The sequence below is a fragment of the Globicephala melas genome, chromosome 9 (assembly GCF_963455315.2).
Source record: "Globicephala melas chromosome 9, mGloMel1.2, whole genome shotgun sequence".
Lineage (NCBI taxonomy): Eukaryota > Metazoa > Chordata > Mammalia > Artiodactyla > Delphinidae > Globicephala > Globicephala melas.
Genome location: NC_083322.1, coordinates 32,576,583 through 32,599,974, shown reverse-complemented (window position 1 = coordinate 32,599,974; position 23,392 = coordinate 32,576,583). Strand labels below are relative to the sequence as shown.

General features: G+C 38.4%; 1 protein-coding gene across 1 annotated transcript in view; it reads left to right on the top strand.

Moving 5' to 3' along the window:
• The window catches only part of MET (MET proto-oncogene, receptor tyrosine kinase), a 128,359-nt gene that overhangs the window by 81,336 nt on the left and 23,631 nt on the right, over positions 1 to 23,392 (top strand). Inside the window, exons 5-14 of the mRNA XM_030857616.2 lie at positions 127 to 300; positions 5,371 to 5,531; positions 7,500 to 7,602; positions 7,714 to 7,850; positions 8,529 to 8,690; positions 9,456 to 9,555; positions 13,047 to 13,265; positions 20,287 to 20,433; positions 22,492 to 22,648; positions 22,846 to 22,986. Coding sequence (XP_030713476.1) covers positions 127 to 300; positions 5,371 to 5,531; positions 7,500 to 7,602; positions 7,714 to 7,850; positions 8,529 to 8,690; positions 9,456 to 9,555; positions 13,047 to 13,265; positions 20,287 to 20,433; positions 22,492 to 22,648; positions 22,846 to 22,986 — 1,501 coding nt within the window. The remainder of the gene's footprint in view (positions 1 to 126; positions 301 to 5,370; positions 5,532 to 7,499; positions 7,603 to 7,713; positions 7,851 to 8,528; positions 8,691 to 9,455; positions 9,556 to 13,046; positions 13,266 to 20,286; positions 20,434 to 22,491; positions 22,649 to 22,845; positions 22,987 to 23,392) is intronic.

Below are 23,392 nucleotides of genomic sequence, written 5' to 3'. Positions count from 1 at the left end.
CACACATAGGTGCTATCCCTGTCAGACTCTGTAAAATTATATTTATATGTGTCTTCGATGTATTTAGTTTTTATTAAGCAAACAAAAAAACCCTCTGGAAGCTCTTTCCATCACTTGTCTTCACAGATCACCAAGATCCCGCTGAATGGCTTGGGCTGTGAACATTTCCAGTCCTGCAGTCAGTGCCTCTCCGCCCCTTCCTTTGTGCAGTGTGGCTGGTGCCATGATAAATGTGTACGATTGGAGGAATGCCCTGGTGGAACATGGACTCAAGAGACCTGTCTGCCTACAATCTACAAGGTAGAAGTCTCTGTCAGCTGTCATGTGTGTTTTTTGGAAATCATAAATCCCATTGGTGGAAAAATTCAAAAATTAATGTATTCATTTAACTGTGAGCCATCAGCCCAAGCACCATCTCCCTCCAGGTTTTTCTTTTTCTTTTTCGCCGCAACACGTGGCACGTGGGATATTAGTTCCCTGACCACGGAGCAAACCCACGCCCCCTGCATTGGAAGCACAGAGTCTTAACCACTGGACCACCAGGGAAATCCTACCCCCCAGGTTTTTCCTTTAGAGTGGTGTTTGGGCACATGCCCCTAGGCCCTGCACTTGAAGTGCTTGCTTCACACTCTCCTTGGGCAGTTGCTCTCCCTTAGTGCTATGTGAATAAAAGAGTGGTGGCTAGAGAGCAATACTGCTCTCCATTTCCTCACACTGGGAGCTGTTCCCTTCTGGCCTGCCCATTCTCTGATTCCTCACCAGCTGCTTTATCTACCAGGTGCCCATGCATGAGCCTTCATCACACACGGGGATCCACTCATGGCATAATCCAGAACCCTAACCTGGACCGTGCAAGCTAGAGATCCCAGCCATGCTGGAGCAGGCAAAACAGGAGGTTTCGTTCTGTCTGACACATGGATGATGGCTGTCTCATCACTGATGAGTCTAGAGGTTACCTCTCAGGGCAAGGTGGGAAGCAAGTGGATGGTGGACAAATGGGTGACTGTGTGCCTTCTCTCAAAGTTCCTGGAAGAGAAGTAAAAGCACAGCTGATGACTACAGTAACCTCTATACTCTGTAAGCCAATTCATTATTTAATCCATTCCAAAAACATTTATTGAGTGCATACCACACAGCTGACACTCTTCTAGACAATGGGGAGATACAGTCCCAGACAAGACAGAAGTGCCTCCTGCTCTTAGAGAACTGAGCTTCTAGAAGTGGACTTCAGCCATGACGTTGTAGCCACACTCTCTAACTCTCTGTTGCCTTATTTACTTAAGCATGTGTTTGGCACTATGAAAATCTCCATGGCAATTTTTTTAAATTTTTTTCTTGATCCAGACACATTTTGCTTGAAGCTACTTCCCTGGTGAGGACCCAGTGTATATTTTCTCTGCCTGCATGTGGAACAGTTGGACTTAGTACTAAGTGGTTCCTGTGAAAGATTCAAGTTAAAGGTCTTGGTCGGTCGCTTGGTTCAAGCCCAAGTAAACAAAGTGTGCGAGTCAGAACAGGAACCACCCCCAAGAGCATGGCTGTTTTCATTTAGCTACGGTTTGGGGAAAGATTTGTACCGGGTGACTGGGTTTTAAACCAAATCATTGTATGTTAGGTGTTACACAGTTATTAATACTTAGCTTGATCAGCTCGAGAATAAACTAGGAGATATTAAGAAAACAAATTTAAATCTATACTGTATTATTTATGTACTTTTTGTGTGTTTAATATGCTTTTAAAACCACATGCAGTTTTATACGTTTTAAAACACGTAGCCGTGGCAATTTGAGACACCAGACCTCTGAATCCAGCTATTCCATGAAAGAGATATGGGGAGTGTGTGTGTGTGTGTGTGTGTGTGTGTGTGTGTGTGTGTGCGCAACTAAATCACAATTTCATTTCAAAAACAGCCAAGCTGATGTTTTAAATAAAGAGCATGTTAAGAACTTGTACAAATGAAACATTTAATTTTGACCCATGTACCTCCTTTTATTAGTAATGAAAGCTATATTAAAATGGTTAAAAACAGTAAATATTTTAGAATTTTCTAGAACCAGAGAATCTCCCATAATATTTGAATCCCGCCCCAACCCCACACCTTCCCTAACTCCAGCACTCTAGCTGGAAATTTTTAAAAGGTTGGACTGCATCCTGCGCGATTCACTGAGGCTTGGGTGCTACAGTTAGAAAAAACGTAATGCAGCTGAGTCCATAAATCCCTTTCGGTTCATAGTTGTTAGGAAGATTTCATGCTGCACTAGAGCATGACATTTAGCATTCTTACTGCAAAAAATAAGACAGATTATTCATCTTTTTCTTATCTGTCTTAAACGCTGCAGGCACAAAACCCAGCTAATGTGTAGAGTTTCACTTTCCAATAAATGTTAAGTCAACCTGCTTTTCAAGGTACATGATGTTCAGTGGCTGAAATTCTTTGCATTTCCACATATGAAATATTTCAGGATTGCAAGCCCATTATTTTGTTTCAAACATGTTATCTGATCTTGTACTTAGAGAGCAATGAAAAATGCTTCAGAAAAGGAAGAGCACTTTCCAATATATTCTGAATTTATTAGGATAAAACTGTCATTCTTGTAGGATTAGAGTTCAGTCCCAGTGAGACAATAAAACAGTTTATTAATTGATCAGAAGACTCAGATAAGAAGCAACAGTGATATCTAATGAGGGACCTGAGATATCTTATCTCACGCCTGCAATATACTGCCACCAATATATTTGTGACATTTACTGAAGAGACAAATTTTAATTTTCCAAAGTTTTTGGTGGTAGTGGTGTTGTTTTAACTTTCTCATGTATATCCTAATGGGTTTTGAAAATATGATCATTTAAATCATTTTCACCTGTGAAAGGACAGTAGCTACTTTTGTGGCTAGCTCTACCATATCCAGACACAGCCTCTGTGGTTTTATGCCGGACACTCATTTCCTTCTCACAGAGTTTCTCTACCCTCAGGATAACTCAGAGTTTGCCAGCGCATTGTTGGTTCTGTCCAAGGGTGTGTAGTCCAAGACTGCATCCTTCCTTTTCCCCTGGAAGAGTGAACATTACCCCATAAGCTAAGGCAGAAAAGCTCAGATGCCCCCCTCTAATATTTCAGCCAGGAGAGGAAAGCTAAGTAGAGCTGGCTTTTCAAATCCTGATGATCTAGCAGAGGTTTTATAGTATCTCTTTCTGTTGCCAGCACACCAACCAAACAACTCTCCGTGTCTTTCTGAAATCATCACCCAATCGCTTTGCTTTATATATAGAAAGTGATGATGAATGTGGAGTGACAGACTTCAATTTTTACATAGAAAGGGGGGAATCCAGACAGGGGGATCAGGCCAACATCAGCCTTGGGCTCTTTTCAGTGGGCAAGACTCCTCATTAAAAGAGGAAACAGCAGCTGTGTGACTGCCTCAGGCTGAAGAGAGTCCTGGAGGGTTAGATGTCTTTTTTCCTCCTCCTGGATTTCTAACATAATAATAAACAGATATTTTTTTTCTAGCAGTTCTCATTTGGCTAGACAGGGGCGAAGTAAGTTTTCATGAAAGGCACAACTGTGTAATGGATTTCATGGGTAAAATAGCTATTGTAAGGGCATTAAGCTAAGACTTTTGAAGGGGTTTGGCAACAAGGGTGTGACTTTGGTTTGTGGTCATTTACTTGGGAGGGAAGGGAATGTTTGCAAATTTGTATTTTGCTAAAAGCTCTTCTAAATTGTAAAAGAATCACTTTTACACTTTCACTAACTTGTCTTTAGCAGATGCCTTTACTGGCTTTTGAGTTGCCTCTGTAGCGGTGCTGTGTTTTCCCACCATTGTACTTTACAGCACAATTTACAATATGTCCCCCCAAAAGAGCATTTCCTTTCTCAATTGTCACAAAGCTGCTGCTGAGGAGAAGCTTATTTTTAACATAGAAACTTGTTTTGTTTTAATAGTTTTAGCCTAAGAATAGTTGTTGTATAGACTTCATAAGAGCCTAATGCTATCTTATATCACAGTTGCCAAATTTTCATTAATGAATTCAAGTTTTACTTTTTTTTTTTTTGGGCTGTGTTGGGTCTTCGTTGCTGTGTGCGGGCTTTCTGTAGTTGCCGCGAGCAGGGCTACTCTTCGTTGGGGTGCGCGGACTTCTCACTGCAGTGGCTTCTCTTGTTGCGGAGCACGGGCTCTAGGCGCGTGGGCTTCAGTAATTGTGGCGCATGGGCTCAGTAGTTGTGGCTCACGGGCTCTAGAGCGCAGGCTCAGCAGTTGTGCAGCACGGGCTTAGTTGCTCTGCAGCATGTGGGATCTTCCCAGACCAGGGCTCGAACCCGTGTCCCCTGCATTGGCAGGCGGATTCTTTAACCACTGCGCCACCAAGGAGGCCCAGGTTTTACTTTTAATACACCAAAGATGAGCCTGCAATAATAAAAGGAAGCTATTACTTATTTAATACTGAGCCTGAGGAAAAAAAGTCAGTCCTAGAAATGAGATGTGCGGTGATGCCAAGGGAGATAATTAGAAACATTGCTACAATACAGATCTCATGTGGTGCTCTCCAATTCTGTTTTTATGTACTTCTAATAGAAATAATATATTGAATATATTAAATATTACATCATTTAGTTTGTCAACTAACCAGCTGGTATATATCAAATAGTGACCATATTTAAAGAAAAAATAAAAGTGACAGATTAGTAATAAATGTGAATTAAGTATAAAGGAATGGGTTCACTTATTCATTTGTTGATACCTGGCCTGCAGTAGATGATTTATAGTGAGTGAATGAATGAATGGCAGATATGTATTGAATATCATATATGTGGTTGATATTACGATAGCTGATAAATGCAGCTATGAAAACACTGGGTGCAGAAAGAGGTATTTTTACTGTGTGACTTTCTCCTCTGGGTGGGGAATACCATAGCAACATGAATGTAGCACACACCCACCTGGCATACAGACCAAGGCATATATTAGGGCTTGGCTTCTAGGGCCTGTAAAGGAGTTTTGATCAGAGTTCAATCTGAAGGCCCATGAAGGGGTTATAAGCATGTAAAAGTCTAGGCCCAAAGCGTTTCTATGCCCAAGAGGGCCCTTCATCCCCACCCAGGCTGAATCTGCTCTCCTTCCTATCTCTGGATCTCCTGAAAACAGCTTGCTTCATCAGCCTGTCAGATAGTTTTAATGTTTGTTCCAGATTCTCTGAAATTTGTGACCCTTTTTCCTATAGTGAAAATTCATTTTTTTTTAGATAATGGGAGAAGGGAAGGATTTCAAATTCTTTGAGTATACATATTTTGTTTGTTTGTTTCTTTGTTTTCCACACCTATGAAAGATAATAATATACTGGGTTTTTTTAAGTTCTATATTGTCCTCATAGGTTTTCCCAACTAGTGCCCCCCTTGAAGGAGGGACAACGCTGACCATATGTGGCTGGGACTTTGGATTCAAGAGGAATAATAAATTTGACTTGAAGAAAACCAAAGTTCTCCTTGGAAATGAGAGCTGCACCTTGACCTTAAGTGAGAGCACGATAAACATGTAAGGACATGAAATCGCTTAGCCAGGGTGTGCTTGGAAAACGGGTTTTGTCTTTGAATGAATCTTGTAAAACTCTCCCCAAATGTCTATCTCTTGAGTTAAAAAGGGTCTTGGCCCATCACTCCCCTTGAGGATTTGTTTTGTTTTTAAAACTGTTTACTCACCAGGATTACGGAAGAAGAAAGGTGACATTACTCAGGTGAAGAAAAGAAGAATCTAGCATCTGGGAGTTTTTCAAGTATTTTTGTAACAACTCTTGAGAAATTGAGTAGATTTGAAAGAATAGCACTGTTTGGGGTCGTTCCATCTTTAAAGTCTTCAAATAAAGAGAGTCTCAAACAGCTTTTTCTATAAAAATCAGAAACCACTCAATATGGACCCTCTCTTCTAAATTCACTTTCTAAACCTCAGAAATGTAATGAAGCAGCTGAATCACACTTTTGAGACTTGTTGTTTATGATAAGTTTACATTTATATTTACCTGATATTTATTGGCACTGTAATGGAGGGAGTGTATCTCATATAACAATTCCCAAATCTTGGGAAATAGCAATGTTATCCCTATTTTACAAAGATGTTCAGAAAAGTGGAGTGTAGATTAGCAGAGGTAATCCAGAGGGTAAGAGCTGAACAGGCCTTCAAACTCAGCTCTCATGATTCAAGACCTGTTCCTGTTCTACTGTATTCTACATGTAACTGCTATAAGATCTGAATCCCATAATGAACAGAGAACCCAGAAATTTTTAGTTATGTAGTAACAACAACCAAACATTTAAAGTTTTATAGTTGAACCTATTCTTTCAAGTGGTTATTTTATACCTAGTAGAATTCCTTTCAGGGTTATACAAAGATCTAAATCTACTCATTTTACAGAGGCCAAAACATCAAATAATGTCACACTTGTTTAGCTTAATGGCAAAACAAATTCATTCTAGAAATCCCCCTTGTAAGTTCTTGCTCATTGCATTGTAAATTAGAGCCTGTAAAAGTGAAACATAATTCATCTTCTTTTGTTTGCAGGGCAGAAATAGAGACACAGATGTAGAGAACAAATGTATGGACACCAAGCGGGGGAAAGTGGCAGGGGAGGTGGTGGTGGTGGGATGAATTGGGAGATTGGGATTGACATGTATACACTAATATGTATAAAATGGATAACTAATAAGAACCTGCTATATAAAAAAATAAATTTTTTTAAAAAAGTTATTTAATAAAACAAATTATATTTATACTTTTTAGGATTATAATAAGATTACTAATTCAAAAATAATTCTGTGGAAAGCCTATCACAATTTCATCATTTTTTAAGTAACTTAAATAAACACGTGTAACCCAGAAATGTATCTTTTTTTTTTTTTTTTTTTTTGCGGTACGCGGGCCTCTCACTGTTGTGTCCTCTCCCGTTGCGGAGCACAGGCCCCAGACACGCAGGCTCAGCAGCCACGGCCTACGGGCCCAGCCGCTCCGCAGCATGTGGGATCTTCCCAGACCGGGGCACGAACCCGTGTCCCCTGCATCGGCAGGCGGACTCTCAACCATTGCACCACCAGGGAAGCCCGAAATGTATCTTTTGACATAATTTAAAGAAGAGATTCTGCTTAGTTGTAATCAGCCCATTGTTTCATATGCTGTTGAAGCACCATTTCTCCATCTTAAGCATGCCAAACATTATGCCTATAATTGTATATTATTATATTATAATGAACTTTTCAGTTGGTGAGGTCTGCATTGATGAGGTTTAACATTTCCTGTTTTGTCTGTATGAATAATACAAGACAGTCAGTATAAAGTTTAGCATAATAGTACAGAAACAGAATTATACAATTTTCAATTCTAATGCTTACCTGTAAACTCTGCTTGCTATTTAGAGTAGTCAGCTCACTGTTTAGAGATAATGGCCCATAATATAAAACAGCCAACCCAGAAAATGCCTTTGGATTTATAACATATAAAACTTTGTTTTTTCAGGTTGAAATGCACAGTTGGTCCTTCAATGAATGAACATTTCAATATGTCCATAGTTATTTCAAACAGTCGAGGGACCGTACATTATAGTACATTTTCCTATGTGGTAAGTCTAGGCATTAATTTTCTCATGAACTAGGATATTTAATTATTACTTAATCTACTTAGAGTTATAAAATTAACAAGTTATTTTGTTTTGTTTCTATCTCTCATTCAGGATCCTATAATAACAAGTATTTCTCCAAGTTATGGTCCTAAAACTGGTGGCACTTTACTTACATTAACTGGAAAGCACCTAAACAGTGGAAATTCTAGACACATTTCAATTGGTGGAAAAACATGTACTTTAAAAAGGTGTTGTAGTTTATTTTTTGTTGCATCAGTCAAGACGGATTAATATGTATACCTAACAAATCAAGAAAAGATTGTTCTTCTTTTGTGACGAAAAATCAAGATGTTTATTATTTACTCTCCATCTTACAAAACTTTCTCCTTCCCAAATCCATCTACTCCTTTTTGCTGATTTTTCTACCCTTCCCTTATGGTTTATTAATTCCACTTTTAAGTTTTGTCTTCCCATCCACCTTCTTTATTGTTATGCTTAGTATCCCACCTATTCTATAAGCTGTGAGATTCTGGTAATTGACAATAAATTAAGATAAACATTTCCATCAAGATTTACAGTTAGGTCAGATCACTTTGGGGAGGTGAGAAGCATGAGGGAGATTGGATTAGGAAGTTATGTTTCTGCTTCTTAGATTTGGGAGAGCTCAGTTTAATCAAGTGCCAAAAGGATACTTTAAAATTGCTTAAAATCCCAAATATTTCTAAGTCAAGGATGACCTAAGTTTGGGATCCAGTCAATTGTAAATTGACTACAATTTCTAGATTAGAAAGAGTTTTTTTCTAGACCACATCAGAAAATTCCCACTTAGGAGCCACTGACTGATACCCTTTTGATTTATGTATATAATTCTAATATATGTGTGTCTCTAATAGCAAAGGTCCATTTTCTTAATTTTTTTTGTTCAGTGTTTCAGATAGTATTCTCGAATGTTATACCCCAGCCCAAAGCACTCCAACTGAGTTTCCTATTAAATTGAAAATTGACTTAGCCAACCGAGAGATGAACAGCTTCATTTACCGGGAAGACCCCATTGTCTATGAAATACATCCCACCAAATCTTTTGTTAGGTAAGTAAAAGCTTCTGATGGGTATAAGAAAATAATGAACATGAGTATGACTGGCTGTCAGATAGTCAAAAGGAAGACAGTTTTATCTCTGGATTTGATACTGTTGCATTTTTTTTGAAGGCTACCTTTCCAATTCGGGAGTGAAAACTACATTCAGGCTCTGAGTACAATTTGACCTTATCAGTGCTAGTTCATGCCATTTTATCCTATTCTAAATAAATTTCATTAAAACAGTTTAGCTGGACATCATAGTTTTGATATTTATGCACTTATATTATGTACATTTTAATTCTATACTAACCTTAGTGCCTAAAAGTGGAATCACCTTTTTCTCTTCATTCTTCAGTGTATTTTTGCCCTGCCTACTTTACACACAGCTTTTCCCTATACCAGACTCCCTCTGAATCAATATCTCATTGGACCCAATTCAGTCTGCCTTGTTTCTGTTAATTCTATCAGTCTAGCAACAACAGTTAAGTTCATTTTTCCTTTGTATTTTTTTCAGACAGGAAAAAATATTTCTTTTGCATATTTTGTGAATAAAAAGACAAATACATTTCTTCAGCTTATGAAATATGAACTTTTAAAACATTTTCAAGTTAAATAAGTTATTGCCAAAGAAAAACTACCACTGAACTTTCATTTGACTTTGGCTGTGGCTATAACTTGCAGTCAGTACGTGTGATTTAATTTAATTTCTCTCTTAAAATACTTGATAGAGAAAGAACCTCTCAATATTGCTATTTTCCTATTTTATTTTGCCAGTGGTGGGAGCACAATAACAGGTGTTGGAAAAAACCTGAATTCAGTTAGTATCCTGAGGATGGTAATAAATGTGCACGAAGCAGGAAGGAACTTTACAGTGGTAAGTCCTCTGAGTGATAGTTGTGCTTAGAGCTCAGCATCTCTGCTTCTGCCACCAGCTTTCAGGGTAGCAGAGACATTTCAGTTTTGCCTTTAATGTTTGCTAGTTATCTTCCTTGCAGCATGGGTCAAATAGTATTTTTTGTACAACAACTAAAATTATCTAGTCTCAGGCTAACATTATAAAACACACACACACACACATAATATTTAGACACAAATAATGATTATCAACTTGAGGCAGTGTTTTTTAAAGACAGTCAGTACAAGGGCAAACCACGTCATTCCCTGTCTTAGTCAGTTCAGGCTGCTATAACAAAAATACCATAGACTGGGTGGCTTACACAACAAACATTTATTTCTCACAGTTCTGAAGGCTGGTAAGTCCAAGACCAGGGTGCCAGCAGATCTGGCTGTCTGGGGAGGGCCTGCTTCCTGGTTTGCAGATGATTATCTTCTCATTGTATCCCCACATGGAGGTGAAAGAAAGAGGCAGCAAGATCTCTTGTGTCTCTTCTTATGAGGGCACTAACTCCATCATGAGAACTTCACTCTCATGACCTACTTACCTCCCAAAGGCCCCATCTCCAAATACAGTCACACTGGGGATTAGGCTTCCAACATATGAATTTGGGGAGGATGCAATCATTCAGGCCATTGCATTTCCCTATCCTCCCTTTTTTAATATCCCATAGAACATCAACCCTTTTGCTCTAATAAAACCCTTGGGTAAAGCCTCTAATCTTGCCACAGCATCCTTGTCTTCCTAAGTGGTACAGTGTTTTCTTACACATCCCTGCTTCTTACCATTCCTCTTGTGCCTTGGTTAGCATGTTATCAAATAATGAGAAAGACCGTTAGAATATTTATGTCCTAGATTGTGTATGTTGTTTGGTATTTCTCCACCTTTTTTCTTTTATTTGCAAGGTCAATCAGAATTTAACTGAATTCCTCCTTAAAAGTGATTGACCTATTTTGTGCTCTAACAATTTTGGAACATCACATTAAAATGGTAGTTTTACTTCAGACCTTAGGAAGGTTGGAGTTATTTACAAAGATTTCATATTTTTTTTGTTTTTCTTTGATATAAAATATCCATAATCTAGTTGGACTTGTACACGCAACTTAGAATGAAAGTTCTAAGTGCCCCCTCTCAAGCAGGGGCTTAACTGGGGAGGCAATAGATTGAATTACAGCACTTCCTTTTAGATTCCTATCCAATATTTTGTGAAGGCTAAGACCACAGTGTGCTTTAATTACAAAAACCAATTTGGGGCTAAAAATGTCAAGCCAAATCACCAAACAATAAGGTCATCTCAAATGAGATTTTTCTTGACCTTCTCAATCAGCCACATTGCATCACCTCTAAAGAGTATTATTAGATTTTTATAACATTTCTGAGAGATTGTACTCCAGGGAGTCACCGTATGAAGTAGAGAGCTTTGAAACCAATCCCTGCACATGGCCACAAACAAAGTTAGAATACCGCCGCTATTAATTTAAAGGACATCGGTTCTCCACAGCCAGGCATAGCAATTTTTCATTAACCTATAAAAATAACAGTAACCCTCTTTGGTGTTGGCATGTGACTTTTTAAAGTAGAAATCTGAGAACTTATTAGTTTATCTAATTCACACCGAGCCTGCGTTACTGAAATAATGGCTAAGTTTTCTTCCTTCTTCCTCACCAGCATTATGATGACATATGGCATCATTCATTCATTTGTAATCAAATAGTTATTAAAACCTCCTAGATGTGCCAAGGAAGATTCAAACAATGGTAGAAGATTTAAATCTTATCTGTTTACATATCTGGAAATGTAAACTTCTCTTATTTTAGCCACAAACATATTAGTACAATAGAACAATGCATTCAAATTGGACAGGAATGAAAAATTCAGTGGGTCTGTTTGACTATTGTTTGTGAAAAACCTCTTAAAGAGACGTGTGTTCCTTCCATGTTCCCTGCTTCTTATAGAATTTGAAGCTGACCATGATGAATTGAACCCATTCATTATTTAACAGAGAAAAACTCTTAGTCAGGTTTGACTTAGATATACCAATCCAGCCACAATAATTTTTAAGCCTAACGAACTCAAATATTTTAAAATAAAAATACTAATCACCTTCTTAACAAAATGCATATTAATTTGTTAATATGCATTATGTCCCAGAAGCCAGCAGTTTATTGTATAGTTTTCAAATTTCTTGTTACGTAGAGAATTACCGTAATAGCAGTAAAATTGTTCATTTCCTTTCTTTCAAGATGATAGAATAGCTTTTAGCATTATAATATGGATTTGATACAAAACTAAGTAATATTTTATTCATATTATATCTATTTATCAGTTTTCTTTATCTGCTTATAGCACACATTTTTTAATGTAGGATAATTTTTTAAATTATTTTTAAAAGAAAATATCAAATATCCAATTTTGTTTGTGCTTTTTATGTATATCCTGAGTCCTTTTTCTATTGTGGGCATAGGTAATTGTTTTATCTCCAACTCTACTTGTCAAAGAAAAGGAAATATGAGGGATGTTGTTGCTTGTTTGTCTTTTCCTTGGGGGAAAAAATGCAAACATTTAACCTTAAATGTGCCACTTTGTGTTGGTGGTTTAGTCTAAGCACAATCAAGAGGAAACCACATTTTCCAAACTTCTATAAATCAGAATTACAAAGAGGAAGATTTGAAATGAGAGATGAAAGGGCATGAAATAATAATAACAGAGCCTTTGTAAAATAGCATAGGAAAAGATTTATCAGTAGAGAATACAAAGTGAGCCAGAAGCCATCCAGTGTGGGAGTTATGTGAATTTTAGGGTCAGTGGCCTAGGATTTATGTTCCCTGCTTTGCCACTCAGAGCTGTGTGACCTGGTCTGATGACATCAGCTTGCAAAGCTCAGTTTCTTCATCTGTAATTATGTGTGTAATCGTAGCACCTACCTCATAGGATTATTGTGAGAATCAAATGAGACCAACCTTGTACTAAAGTGTTTTGCACAGGACCTGGCACTCAGTAATTGATAGCTTAAAACACACTAATAAGGTGACCTGTATACACTACCAAATGTAAAATAGATAGCTCGTGGGAAGCTGCTGCATAGCACAGAGAGATCAGCTCGATGCTTTGTGATCACCTAGAGGGATGGGATAGGGAGGGTAGGAGGGAGGCTCAAAAGGCAGGGGATATGGGGATATATGTATACATATAGCTGATTCACTTTGTTATAAAGCAGAAACTAACTCACCATTGTAGAGCAATTATACTCCAATAAAGATGTTAAAAAAAAAAAAAAAGACCGTGTTGTTTAGAGAATCACATCTGTCATGTTTCCAGAAATGTGTTCTTCAACATTAGGAAGTTAAATGTAGATTTTTTTCAAAATTGTACATTTTCAATTGATTGTCTGAAACAGTGAAATGTGAAAGTTGCTATTGATGTTGTCAAGCTATGTTCTGTTTACAGTGGATAATTGTGTTTTACTATAGGCATGTCAGCATCGCTCTAATTCGGAGATAATCTGCTGTACAACTCCTTCACTACAACAGCTGAACCTACAACTCCCCCTGAAAACCAAAGCCTTTTTCATGTTAGATGGGATCCATTCCAAATACTTTGATCTCATTTATGTACATAATCCTGTGTTTAAGCCTTTTGAAAAGCCAGTGATGATCTCAATAGGCAGTAAAAATGTACTGGAAATTAAGGTAAGAAATGCTTAAAATCATCTCTCAAATCATCAGCTTGCACCTAATTGACTTCATAGCTATGTGAATAAAATTGTACTTGGTCATTATCTTCTACTACATCGGCAAATATCTAAGCTCTGAGAAACAAATCTTTTTGACATAAGACTAAAAGGTATGTATAATCACAAACTGCTTTTTAATGAAGCATTTAAAAACTCTTTCTTGTGTATATATTAAAAAGTAGTAAATGTGAGACACAAATCCATTAAAGTTGCCTATGATGTATTATTCTGCCAACGTTATATATTTCCCTGGACACCTAAATGTGCTCATTATAAGATAAAAGGTAAGAGTCATGAAAGTAAACGCATCAATTGTAGTTCTGTACTTCCTTCTAATTTGGAATTTTGTATCTGGGTGTGGTTATCTCTAAGCTGATTTATAAATGGAGCTGGATTTCCTCTACCTCAGAAATATATTAGCTTCTAAATATAATTTGATTGGACAATAGCAAATCATGTTTTCTAACCCAGCCTGTTGCAAACAAAGAATACTAAAACCCAGAGAGGTTAAGTGGTTTGACAAGTGATCAAATCGTGGCAAAACGAAGACTAGAATACAACTCTTTTATGTTGCTTCAGTCACTTTTACTTCAAATAGTAATAAAAGAGGCAAAATGATCAAAACTTTAATTATCTGTAGCCCCAGTCTCTAGAAACAACAAAATATTTATGCTTCAACATGATGTTTTAGGCATGCAGGATTTTCCCCCTGAAAGATAGCCTGAATGCAAATATGAACAAACACAAAGTAATACGATAGTCCTTGTTTAGATGTAATATAAATTCCCAAAGACCATCTCCATCTAAGTAAGAATATGTTTCTACTAAAATTTTTCTGCTTTTTCAACAAGATTTTATCTACAGCCAAACCCATGCACACGTTCGTACTCATACAAGTTTACTAACCTCGCAACTGTGTTTTGTACAATAATTAAGCAAGCCCAGCGTGAAATTAAATGGAAGCCTGCTTCAACGAACAGCATGTTTACCATAGCAGAGTTCTTTCATCTGCTTCTTTAATTAGTTTTAGAAAGGGAGAAAGAGCTTTTATCACTTCTTTTTTTTTCCAATAAAATTAATCTAGTGTGACCTTTTGCTTTCAACAATTACTGTGTTTGCCATTTGAAAGATTCCATTTGATTTTTCTTGATGAAAACAAAGGTTTATTTGCAAATATTTTTACACCCAGATAAACTCTATTTTTCTGTTCCTGTATCTATGATGGAAGGATTAGAGAAGAATGGTTCTTTATCTACCCTTTCAAGCAGTCTTATATGGAGGAGAAAACTCCTTTTTCTGTAAATTACATACCCATTATTCAATGTCCTACAAAATTGTTGGACCAAGAAAAGTATGATTTGACATAATCCTCAGCCTTTCAATGCTGTTCCCAACCTGGCCCAAGAGGCCTCTGGAAACAGACACAAGAGACTTTCTTTTCTTGCCTATATACAGAATGATTCTTTTCTCTAACAAGGGTCTAGCACCTGTCATGTCACAGAGTGGCAATCTGGGGAAAAAAGGAACAGTTTTGGGGGACTATTTTGGTGTCATGATTCAGTCTTCTCCCATATTCCATTTTACATATGTGTAAGAGGAAATCTAGTATAAGAGAATCTTTGTGTGATAGCAATTTAACCCTTTATCAGTTTCTAAAGTTGATCACATTAAAACCTCTGCCTCTCTGAGGGCAGAAACAAAGAAACATAAAGCAAGAGAAAAGAAAAGAAAAAGCCTCTTCTGGACAAGCAGTGAACTGTTTTTTATCAAAAGAAAGGGTGTCATTTTATTTCATGTTGTGCTTGTTCAATTACCATTCAAAACATGAATGTGAAGTATGTTTGCATTCCGTCAGTGAAAACACTATGGAGAGAATTGTGTTTAGAGTGAGATTTGCTTCTTGTTGCCAGGAAGAGTTCGTGCTCCTCAAGCAGCCATGCATACAAGAATTCCTTGGCTAAAAAGAGACTGCGATAGTTTCCAGCCCTAGTTGTGAGAATTGGCTTAGTCAATAGTTGGTGTAATGATTACACCATGGCCAAGAGGGTCAGCCAAGTTTGGATCAAGAGAACATAATAGAGATCGGGGATCAGTCATTCCTCAGGACGAATCAGAAACCCCATTAATGTGGGAGGTAGTTTATATCCAAGGCTTAGGCACCAGCTGTGGACAGTGGCCATCAGAAGTAGACATCTCGGGACTTCCCTGGTGGCGCAGTGGTTAAGAACCTGCCTGCCAATGCAGAGGACACGGGTTCGAGCCCTGGTCCGGGAAGATCCCACATTCCACAGAGCAATTAAGCCTGTGCACCACAACTACTGAGGCTGCGCTCTAGAGCCTGCGAGTCACAACTACTGAAGCCCCTGCGCCTAGAGCCCGCGAGCCACAACTACTGAAGCCCCTGCGCCTAGAGCCCATGCTCCACAACAAGAGAAGCCACCGCAATGAGAAGCCCACGCACCCCACAAAGAGTAGCCCCCCTCACCGCAACTAGAGAAAAGCCTGTGCACAGCAACGAAGACCCAATGCCACCAAAAGTAAAAAATAAACAAATCTATGGAAAAAAAAAGAAGTAGACATCTCTTTAGGAGTACACATTAAGGTACGGTGTTCATGTCAACAACAGCTCACATTTGTGTGGAATTTTAGTTAACACAGTACTTTGACATATATTGTTTCATTTGAGACTCATGTGGACTTGAGAGGTTGGGAGGTCAGTGATAATCATCCCCATTTGTAGATAAGTAAACAGATGTTTAGAAAGATTAGGTAATTTGTTTTGGGTCATCTAGGGAGCAAACAGCATAACTAGGGCTCACACTCAAATTTCTTGATTCCAAATTTGGTCTTCTTTCCACTACATTACAAAGGCTTTCATATTAACTTTCATTTCATGAATACCAAAATACCTTTCATAATAGAGAAATTTTCTATCATACGGTATATGGATAGCTGTACAATCCTTTAAGTGAAATAGCTCTAAACTCTAAAAATATCTAAAAGTCAATTCTGTTGAAAGAAGCCCTGAATTTTTTCCTAATTATCTTATATGACTCTTTGTTCATGATCATATTTTATGGAAACTAGAGAAGCACAGTATTTAATGCTGGAACTAGGACTGCCTGACACTGCCCTGGGGCTTCATCTTATTCTGGAGCATATAGATATACATGGTAATAGAGATGCTTCAGAAGTCCAGTTTGGAGAAGTTGGCTAAAACAGGAAAAGCAGCAGGAAGATCATCTAAGTCAGGGAACAGGGGCTCAGGCTACGATACTAGGAGCATAAGATCAAAGGTTGAGAGCTCAGCTAGAGGCCTGTGTCAGTTTCTGGGCATCAGAAGGATCTAGAAGGGAGAGTAGTTCTGAGCTAACTCAGTCTACCTGCTGCCCAGAGCCAGCTAGAGTTTTGTCTTCCTCCCACTTCTGACTAAGATACCTGCAATTGTAGGCCCAAACCCATTCACAACCACCGTGAGGCCAGTTCTGTCTCCAGACAGGGTAGAAATGAAAGGCTGTTTTCTTAGAGGTCATTTGGTCCAGTGTCAAGACCTATTCTTATTGATGGTGCTCATAAACTAGTACAGTTGACCCTTGAACAACACAGGTTTGAACTGTGCAGGTCCACTATACGCAGATTATTTTCAGTAAATACATACTATAGTCCTATGTGATCCATGGTTGGTTGAATCTGTGGTTACAGAACCTCAGATACAGAGGGCTGACCGTGAAGTTATACGTGGAATTTCAACTACACGGGGGTCAGTGCCCCTAACCCCCCACGTTTTTCAGGGGTCAACTGTATTTCCCTGTGCTACACACTTTAATATGCATTCTGTGGGGGAAAAAAACCCATATTCCAGGGCACATAGACAGCACCTGTGGTTTCCCAGTGCCCCAAGTAGCCAATGAAGAAACCAATTTAATTTTGGTTCATCCAGCTTTCCTCAAAAGACCTGGGAACTTTTTTCCCCAAATGCCTGTTAATGTCCTGTGGAGTTAGTTTTAAAGCTTTCTGTGATGGTTCTTTGGCCTAGTTCCCAAGCTGAGGGGGCTCATATCCTCTGGATAAAGTGGAAATGTCCCTCCACCACCACCCCACCTCACTGACTTTCTATTGCCAGCCTCCCTGGACCGTGGCCTGGCTGAGTCCTGCTACCATCCCCTCCATGGCCTTAACTGACTTTCCCAGACTCAACATTGTGGCCCCCTGAAGTCATGAAAACTTGCAAGACCCTGCCTGTTATAATGCTATTTTTCAAATCCTACCCACTTCCACTCCTATCTGCTCTGCTCTGTAACCAGCTCAGACATGGGTTCCCAGGCCTGAGTCCTAGATAGAAACATGTCATACCTGGCCAGAGTTCAGAGGAAATGGACAAGGGACATCCTGATATGACAGAGGAGTAACAGTTTTTCACTTTAGAAATATATTCATTTAAACATTACAGTGAGGGGAAGAAACTCTTACTCATCTTTATATTATAGAGTTTTGTCTAACACACAGTAGTAGATGATAAGTAGATTTGTATTAAATGGAACTGATTTGCTTCACGACCAAGTCCCTTATTGAACCTTAGTTCTCAATGTGTAAAGCAGGAATGACCATAATACCTACCTCAAGGAAGTATCTTTGCAGGATAAAATGAGATAATTATAACTCTAAATTGCTCTATTGGCATAGGGGATTAAAGACCAGAAAGCTCCTTTTATTTTGCTTTATTTAAAAACCTATGTATTACTGTTTTAATGACTGAAGAACTAATCCAATTTTGTAAATATGTTCTACTATTTAATAATAGCTAATATTAATAATAAAAAGTAAATAATAAAATTTCTAAACATAAACATTTTTTTCCACAGCTCGATAAAGCTATGTTTATTTTAAATGACAAAAACCAGCCTATACCTTTTTTTTTTTCCTGATTTGGTCCCCTCTGTTATATAGTAGTGGGCTTCCAGTATCAGTTTTTTGATATCTTGGATTGTAAATTTTGTAAATAATCACTATTCAGGGCTTCCCTGGTGGTGCAGTGGTTAAGAATCCGCCTGCCAAGGCAGGGGACACGGGTTCGAGCCCTGGACCGGGAAGATCCCACATGCCGCGGAGCAACAAAGCCTGTGCGCCACAACTACCGAAGCCTGCGTGCCTAGAGCCCGTGCTCCACAACAAGAGGAGCCACCGCAATGAGAAGCACGTGCACTGCAACTAAGAGTATCCCCCGCTCGTTGCAACTAGAGAAAGCCCTCGCGCAGCAACAAAGACCCGACGCAGCCAAAAATAAATAAATAAGATAAATTTTAAAAAAATAAAATAATCACTATACATATAAAGCTGATATTAATTTCTTATGTAAGTCACTAATTATTATGCCTTTCTTAGTAGGCACAAATGAAAAGGGGTTTCGTTGTTCAGCTTTGTGACCTGTTTTTGTTTTAGATAAGCTTTTATGCAACATCCTAGGGAGCCCTGAGCCTAAAAGAAGGAGTATTGGAAATGTAAACGCAGTATGTTCATCCCTTCCCCCAGCCTTCATCATTATCTAAGCAAGCAAGATACATTTTAGTCATTCCCTCATAAATCAAGCCCTCCAGCTCTTTAATCTCTTTCCTTTGTCATTCCCTGAATTTCCTCCAGTATGTGAGCCAATGCCTTAGCCCTCCTCAGTCCTAACCAACAAGTTGTCATTTGAAGCCCCAAGGTGACTTATTAGATTTATGTGCTTCTACGTTGACTTGCCCTGTGGGGCTGACCTGGTTCAATGGAGTACACATACTGCCTCTAGAAATATCGTAAGGATAGACTTTGTCTATATCCATTTTTTTTTAACTCCAAATTCATGTTAGAAAGAAGTATTTTCTTCCAGCTTCTTTTCCGAGAATAATATTTGACCTAGCAATGTATCGAGATCCATATGAGACAATGTATGTAAAACTAGTTTGCCAAGTGTTAAAGGTCATGTAAAACAAAGTGGGAAACAAAGGAGCAGTACTGTATTTGTTACTGGCTGCTCTTTGTCCCTAAGAAAAATGCTAATAAGTTTTGATATCTCTCTCCCCTCAAAATAATGACTTTTTAATAAATAACCATACTTGGACTTCCCTGGTGGTGCAGTGGCTAAGAATCTGCCTGCCAATGCAGGGGACGCAGGTTCAAGCCCTGGTTCGGGAAGATCCCACATGCCGTGGAGCAACTAAGCCCGTGCGCCACAAGTACGGAGCCTGCGCTCTAGAACCCGCGAGCCACAACTACTGAAAACCGTTCACCTAGAGCCCGTGCTCTGCAACAAGAGAAGCCACCGCAGTGAGAAGCCCGCCCACCGCAACAAAGAAGAGCCCCCCTCGCCGCAACTAGAGAAAGCCCACGTGCAGCAACGAAGACCCAATGCCAAAAAATAAATAATAAAAATAAAATAAATAAATTTTTAAAATAATAAATAAATAGCCATACTCATTAAGTCTTCATATGAGAAATTGTGCCACTTCTTTACCAAGGCTAATTATTGGTTTCTTCAACAAAACAGTGATATTTTAAATACCTAATGGTGACTTCAATTAACTAAATATGTCAAATTGAACAATGTTTTTAACGCCTTCATGTAACTATATAATTGTTCAAAATAATGTAATCATGGGCTTTCCTGGTGGCGCAGTGGTTGAGGGTCCGCCTGCCGATGCAGGGGACACGGGTTCGTGCCCCGGTCCGGGAAGATGCCGCATTCCGCGGAGCGGCTGGGCCCGTGAGCCATGGCCGCTGAGCCTGCGAGTTCGGAGCCTGTGCTCCGCAACGGTAGAGGCCACAACAGTGAGAGGCCCGCGTACCTCAAAAAAAAAAAAAAAAAATGAGTGTCAGAAAATCATGTGCCTTGGTAAACAACATGGCCTGTGTTTGCAGTATATTTATATTCCTTCAAAATTGTTTGCATTCCTGCAAAACTGTGAAGTGTTAACAAGCTCCTTTTTCTTTTTCTCTTCCAGGGAAACGATATTGACCCTGAAGCAGTTAAAGGTGAAGTGTTAAAAGTTGGAAATAAGAGCTGTGAGAATATACAGTCACTTTCTGAAGCCGTTTTATGTACGGTCCCCAATGACCTGCTGAAATTGAACAGCGAACTAAATATAGAGGTGGGATTCCTGCTTTCCTCTCATGATGTAAATAAAGATGCCAGCATAATTATGTCACTTGCAGGCTTGACATAAATCATTAAAGCTCATTTGTCTGTTGGCTTTAGCTCATCATCTCAGCCTTGCTTCTTAGTTGTTATTTTAGAAATAGTGAGGTTTTTGTTGCACTGTCTCCTTCCCAAGCTTCAAAGGGTAGACCTCAAAAGTCCTTACTGGACACGCTCCTCTCCATCATGCCACGTTCTTGCCGAAATTTTCTGTAATTCTCAGGAGGGATAAGGACACATTCAATAGGGCCCTTTCCCCACCTCTCACCACTCCAAGAGGCCAGAGCCAACAAACTACTGCCCGCTACGGTGATCTCAAATGCAGAGACCCATAAGTAAAAGAATATGTATGCACTGGATGAAGTAAAATAAGAATTAAACTATTTTATAGTAACTTCTTTCATGTAAACAGCTAAATCATATAACTGGAAACCGGAGTGAGTGATTTTTTTTTCATTCTTTTTTTTTTTAACAGCTTTATTGAGATTAATTCACATACCATACAGTTTATACATTTAAAGTATACAGTTCAATGGTTTTAGGTGTATAACATTATTTTTTAAATTATGGTAAAATACATATAAAATTTGCCATTTCAATCATTTTTTAGTGTACAACTCAGTGGCATTAATTACATTCACAGTGTTGTGCAACCATCACCACTGTCGAATTCCAAAACTTTTTCATCACCCTAAACAGAACCTCTGGAACCATTCAATAGTACTGTCACAATCCCTCCTCTTCCCCAGCCCCTGGTAACCTCTAATCTACTTTCTGTCTTTATGAATTTGCCTACTCTAGACATTTCGTATAAGTGAAATCATATAATATTTGTCCTTTTGTGTCTGGCTTATTCTACTTAGCAAGTTTTCAAGGTTGATCCATGTTGTAGCACGTGTCAGATCTTCATTCCTTTTTAAGGCTGAATAATATTCCACTGTATAGATACACCACATAAGGCTGAATAATATTCCACTGTATAGATATACCACATTTTGTTTATCCAAGAATGTGTGATTTTTAAAGGGTTCCTGAAGTTTTCCAAAAAGTTATGAAATGGGAATGTATGAAAAAATTTAAAAATCAAAGAAGGCTGGGGCTTCTCTGGTGGCGCAGTGGTTGAGAATCTGCCTGCCAATGCAGGGGACACAGGTTCGAGCCCTGGTCCGGGAAGATCCCACATGCCGCGGAGCAACTGGCCCCGTGAGCCACAACTACTGAGCCTGCACGTCTGGAGCCTGTACTCAGCAACAAGAGAGGCCGCAACAGTGAGAGGCCCGCACACCGCGATGAAGAGTAGCCCCTGCTGGCCGCAACAAGAGAAAGCCCTCACACAGAAATGAAGACCTAACACAGCCAAAAAAAACTAAAATTAATTAATTAATTAATTTAAAAAAAAAAAAAAAAGAAGGCTGAATCATGAGATCAGAGTTTGGAATTAAAAGGACCAGAAATCCTAAAAATCATACCATGTTAGAGCTGGAAGGAACGTCAAAGACTTCTATGTATCAAAACTGAAATAAAAATATTCTGAGACTTTATTATCCCATCATAATAATAATATGATTACTACTTATGGGGAGTCTCCTGTGTCCTCTACCCTACCCTCCAGGACAGAATTAATGTCCTGTTGTCTCTTTTTCTTACTATATGTTCATACTTCTACAGTACATACCATAGCGTACTATAATCATTTATTTTTGTGTTTGTCTCCCTTTCATACTTCAGTTCCTCAAGGTCAGAGACTGATTTTTATCTTTTTACCCCCTAATACCTAGTTATAAGTACAAGCAGCTATGCATAATGTAAGTACTTAAGTGATTAGTAGCCCCTAATTATTTGAACACTGAAACAGAATTGAGGAATGTCTTAATACTCTGAAGGCAGTTATGCTACTTCTAGAACGGTAATAACCAGGTAGTATTTTGAGCCCAGGGAGACTGTGATTCAACTGTGTAGTGTATTTTGTATCTATCATGACTAAATTCTGACTTTTATTTGTCATTTTTAGTGGAAGCAAGCAATTTCTTCAACCGTCCTTGGAAAAGTGATAGTTCAACCAGATCAGAATTTCACAGGACTGATTGTTGGTGTTGTCTCAATATCAATAATACTCTTATTATTACTTGGGCTTTTCCTGTGGCTGAAAAAGAGAAAGCAAATTAAAGGTACATTTTTTGGTTATTGTTTGTTTTAAAGGAGTTGCCTTAAGAATACAGTCGTTACAGTTTAAAATTGTCATAGATTCATGTGTGCGGTCTTATGCAATCCATAAAACCCATGAGTTCTGGTCACTGGGTCAAAGACTACTGGGATCCATGATAGCCAAGTCTTTAACGAGCTCTTTCTCTCTTTCTGTTTTAAGATCTGGGCAGTGAATTAGTTCGCTATGATGCAAGAGTACACACTCCTCATTTGGATAGGCTTGTAAGTGCCCGAAGTGTAAGCCCAACTACAGAAATGGTTTCAAATGAATCTGTAGACTACCGAGCTACTTTTCCAGAAGGTATACTTCAGTTTATTGTTCTGAGAAATACCTATACATATACCTCAGTGGGTTGTGTGGCATTTTTGTTTATTTTTGGTTTTGCCTTTATATTTTTATAAAAATATAAAAGAAGTATTCACCTCTTCTTTGGCCAAAGAAGTATTTAATTTGACACAGAGTTACACGGCTCTTATTTTAAAATGAACTCATTTACATGTTGTATGAGATTTTTAGAGTCTTTAAGCTCTGTTCTCACAAAAAGGTTCATTTTAAAATCATTTGAGCAAAGATAAGGTGTTTATCATCTGAGTGCAATGCTAAAAAATTGTGAAGCTCTCTTTAACAACCCAGGAAGAGTTAAGATAGGAAACATATATTTATTGAAATAGAAGTTGGTACAGCTACATTTTTTTACCCGTTGATC